This window comes from Penaeus vannamei, chromosome 18 (genome assembly GCF_042767895.1).
Source record: "Penaeus vannamei isolate JL-2024 chromosome 18, ASM4276789v1, whole genome shotgun sequence".
Taxonomy (NCBI): Eukaryota; Metazoa; Arthropoda; class Malacostraca; order Decapoda; family Penaeidae; genus Penaeus; species Penaeus vannamei.
In genome coordinates, this window is record NC_091566.1 from 4,154,155 (window position 1) to 4,159,154 (window position 5,000).

General features: G+C 42.4%; 1 protein-coding gene across 1 annotated transcript in view; it reads right to left on the reverse strand.

Annotated features, from left to right (window-relative positions):
• Positions 1 to 5,000, reverse strand: part of LOC113829590 (heparan sulfate 2-O-sulfotransferase pipe) — a 10,122-nt gene that overhangs the window by 555 nt on the left and 4,567 nt on the right. The window contains exons 3-6 of the mRNA XM_070133476.1: positions 4,199 to 4,376; positions 2,867 to 3,027; positions 2,020 to 2,208; positions 696 to 838 (exon numbers count right to left, since the gene is read on the reverse strand). Coding sequence (XP_069989577.1) covers positions 696 to 838; positions 2,020 to 2,208; positions 2,867 to 3,027; positions 4,199 to 4,376 — 671 coding nt within the window. The remainder of the gene's footprint in view (positions 1 to 695; positions 839 to 2,019; positions 2,209 to 2,866; positions 3,028 to 4,198; positions 4,377 to 5,000) is intronic.

Sequence of the window (5,000 nt, forward strand, 5' to 3'; positions counted from 1 at the left end):
GTTATTGTTGTTACGGTTATTGATTATTTTTTGTTTTCATTATTGTTATCATCATTATTATTATCTATTACCATTATTATTATCATTATAATAATTGTTATTATTATTATTATAATAATAATTATTATTATTATTACTACTATTATTATTATTATTACTATCATTGTTATTATCGTGATCATTATCAAAATTACTATTATCACTACCAACATCATCATTATTATTATCATTATTACTACTATTATTGTCGTCATCATCATCACCATCATCATCATTATTATCATGATCATATTACAATTATTATTATCATTATCATCACCATTATCATTATTACCAAATCATTATGATTATCATTATTATTATTATAATAATCACTATCATCATTATATTTACTATCATCATCATCATAACTATCATTATCATCGCCATCATTATCACTATTAGTATCATTAACCCCATTATTATTATTGTTGTTGTTATCAGTATCATAATCTATGTTAACATTTAACCATAATTATCAGCATTACCATCACCATCACTACTATTTTTAGCCAAATTTCATCATTATCACCATGCAAAATTCCCATAATTCTAACCAACAACACACAATCAACACCAGAAATACCACAACCACCCTCGTTCACAACCCCACCCGATCCCCAATCCCAGGAGCACCCCATCCCACCCCAACTCACCTAACAGCTGATTGTAATACATATCCAGTCGATCCTGCAGGACGGCCAAGGTGGCGTTGAGGTCTTCTAAGACGCCTACGACAGGATACCATCTCTCGACGTGGGTCTTGGCTGTGTTGAGGGCCGCCATGTTGTTGAGTTCCCTGTGGCGGATGGAAGGAAAGATTTTTTTTTTAGTTTTTTTTTCGGTTTTAATTCCAGTTGGTACAGTGGATGTTCTTTGACATGTCTGTTTTGTCTTTTATTTTGTGCTTTTTTCGGTTTTAATTCCAGTTGGTACAGTGGATGTTCTTTGACGTATTGCCTGTTTTATCTTTTATTTCGTGTTTTTTTTCGGTTTTAATTCCAGTTGGTACAGTGGATGTTCTTTGACATATTGTCTGTTTTATCTTTTATTTCGTGTTTTTTTCGGTTTTAATTCCAGTTGGTACAGTGGATGTTCTTTGACGTATTGTCTGTTTTATCTTTTATTTTGTGTTTTTTTCCGGTTTTAATTCCATTTGGTACAGTGGATGTTCTTTGACGTATTGTCTGTTTTGTCTTTTATTTCGTGTTTTTTCGGTTTTAATTCCATTTGGTACAGTGGATATTCTTTGACATACTGTCTGTTTTATCTTTTATTTCGTCCTGGAACAGTGTACTGTGGAGATTGGCGGCGGTGGTGGAGTGGTTCAGTGTGGTGTGTGTGAGAAGGGTATTTTTTAAGCTATTTTTGGTTTACTGTTTGGGTGGGTATGATGGGTGTTGGGCGTTGGAGTCTTCATCTGTCCTTTGTTCCTATTTCTGATTCTGTCTCTGGTTCTCTCTGTCTGTCTGTTCATCTGTTGCTCTGTCCGTCTCTGTCTCTCTGTTGCTCTGTCTGTTTCTGTTTCTGTTTCTGTTTTGTTCTTTTTGTGTCTGTCTGTCTCTATGTGTATCTGTTGCTCTGTCTGTGTCTGTCTCTCCCTGTTATGCCTGTTTGTCTGTCTCTGTCTTTCTTTGTCTGTGTGTGTATGTTTTTCTGTCTGTCTCTTTATATATATATATATATATATATATATATATATATATATATATATATATATATATATATATATATATATATATATATATATAAGTCTGCCTCTCTCTCTCTCTCTCTCTCTCTCTCTCTCTCTCTCTCTCTCTCTCTCTCTCTCTCTCTCTCTCTCTCTCTCTCACTCACTCACTCACTCACTCACGCACACTCATTTATACACAAACTTACACAACACACACACACACACACACACACACACACACACACACACACACAACACACACACACACACACACACACACACACACACACACCCTTCTTCCTCACCTGCAATAATCCTCATGTCCGCAGAAGTAAGGAATCGAGAGGTCATACAGCCGCCCACTCACGAAGGTGCACTCGGGGTCGTGGGCGGCGACGCACTCCTCGAGGGTGGCGTGGCGGGGGGGTGGGGGTAGGTGGTATCCCGAGGGGGTCACGGCGCCGGGGCGGGGGGTCACGCGGGCGTAGTAAAACCTGGGGGGTGGGCGGGGAGAGGGGGGGGGGAGATAGTGGGGTTTGTTGCTATGGGATTGGTTATATGGGTTTATTAAGAAAAAAAAAAAATTCTCTCTCTCTCTTTATTAATGCTGTATTTCTATTTTTATTTATGTTTGTTTTTTCTTCTCTCTCTCTCTCTCTCTTCCTCTCTCTCTCTCTCTCTCTCTCTCTCTCTCTCTCTCTCTCTCTCTCTCTCTCTCTCTCTCTCTCTCTCTCTCTATCTATCTATCTATCTATTTCTATCTCTCCATCCACTCATGCGCCCTTCAATTCAAAATCTTACAAACCTTCGAATAAGTGAATAGATAAATCCATAACTAAATAATAATCAATCAATAAATAAACATATACATTAATAAACAGATAAGCCTACATAAATAAATAAACATAAACAAAGAAAGGGATAAACAAAGAAACAGATAAATAGACAGCTAAACAAATAAATGAATAAATAAACAGCTAAACAAATAAATAGGTAAATAGATAAACAACTAAACAAACAAATAAATAGATAAACAACTAACTAAATAAATAAATAAACAACTAAATCAATAAACAAACAAACAAATAAAGTAAACAAATAACCACACAAACAAACAAAACAAAACAAACAGAAGCAGGCAAACAAGCTCACCTGGAGGCGGCCTTCTCCACGGGGTCCCTAATGAGGTTCAGGTACACGGGCATCTTCAGTCCCAGCGTCGAGAAGTTGGTGAAGTAAAGGTGGCGGTCGAAGCTCAGCCTTGACTGCGCGCTCTCGAAGATCTTCTCGCCCATCTCCGCCGCGAGGTCCAGCTGTTCGAGGAGGAGGGAAGGTGGGAGGTTGAGGTGGATGGAGGGAGGAGGGAGGGAGGGGGAGGAAGAGGGAGATGGGGGTGGTGGGATGGGGGAGGTGGAGGAGGGGATGGGGAGGTGGAGGTGGAGGGGTGGGGGGGAAGGAGGGGAGGAGGAAGGAGGAGGTGGTGAGTTGGAGGGAAGAGGGAGGTGGTGGAGGAGGAGTTGGGGGAAGGGGGAGGAGGGAGGTGGGAGGGATGGAGGAGGGAGGGAGGGGGAGGGAAGGGTGGGGAGGAGGGAGGGGAAGAGGGGAAGGATGGGGGAAGAGGGAGGGGGGGAGGTGGAGGAAGAGGGGGTGGTGATGTGGAGGGGAAGGGGGAGGTGGTGGAGGGAGGGGGAGGGGGAGGGGAGGGAGGAGGTGGTGAGTTGGAGGGGAAAGAGGAAGAGGAGGTGGAGGAAGGGAAGGGAGGAGGGGGGAGGGAAGGGGGGAATGGGGGAGAGGGAAGAGAAGGTGGAGGAGGAGGTGGGAGGGGGAAGGGAAGAGGTGGGGAGGTGGTGGAGGAGGAGGTGGTGAGGTGGAGGGGGGAAAGAGGAGGAGGAGGGGGAGGAGGAAGGGATGGAGGAGGGAGGGAAGAGGTGGAGGTGGAGGGGGAAGGGGAGGGAGTTGGGGGGAGGGAGGAGGAGGAGGAGGTGGGGGAAGAGAAGGAGGAGGAGGGGGAAGGGGGAGGGGGAGGAAGAGGAGGAGAAGGGGGAGGTGGTGAAGGGGAGGGGGAGGAAGAGGGAGAGAGGGAGGGGAGGAGGAGGTGGGGGAAGAGAAGGAGGAGGAGAGGGGGCGGTTAAAGAAGAGGGTAAATGGAGAGAAAAAGAGGTTAGAGAGTAGGATATATATATACAGTACACACACACACACACACATATACATACATATATTCTTATATGTTTACATTCAAACATATACATATAGTTCTCCCTTCTCTCCCTTAAATATAGGATATATATGTACAATGCACAACAGACACACACACACACACACACACACACACACACACACACACAAATACACACACACACACACACACACAAATACACACACACACACACACACACACAAATACACACACACATATATATAAATACATATATGTATATGTATGTATGTATGTATGTATGCATATATGACTGCCGAACCCACCTGCTCGTCTCGGCTGAGGAAGCGCCTCACGCTGTTCCTGAGGCGGATGTGTCGGAAGGCGTTCTCCCCTTGCAGCCACTGGAGGAGAAGGACCAACATCTCGCTGCCTGACTTGGGCACGCGGTTGAAGAACAGCATTCGGTCGTTCACGTGACTTGGGGGGTCGTCGGGGTGGGGGCTGGGGGTGTGGAGGGGAGGGGAGGGGGGGGTGAAGAGGTCGTGGTAAGAAGCGAGTGGTGTTTTGGCGGGAATTTCAAATTATATAATATAGCAACAGTTGTATTGCATGGCAGAGCTGATAGTTGTTATATAGTAGCGATATTATAGCAATTATAACCAGCGTGATGATAACAGGAATAATGATAGATGGATATCGTAGTTATAAAGATGATAATTATCATTATCATCATCATTATTATCATCGATTTGAATAATAGGGAAACCGCAAACATCACCCGGAACTCAAAAGCACAACTAAGGTATGATAAAAAAAAGAAAAATAAAGTAAAGAAAGAAAAATTCAATAAAAATGGACCAGGCAAGCATGTTGGATGGTTTGCTAAATCTGCTCTATAAATAAAAATGAAAATTCTACACGTAAATCATTTCCATGATATGCATTAAACGATAATTTCTGCCTTGGGGTGAAACTTCCTGAGAAATGGAACGTTCAGATTCACAAGACCAGCCGAAGGAAGAATTACATACATACGGAAAGAAATAACTAAAGAAATATTTAGATTGCGATAATGTTTAAACTGATAATGATATTTATAATGTACAATCTATACAATGAAGATTT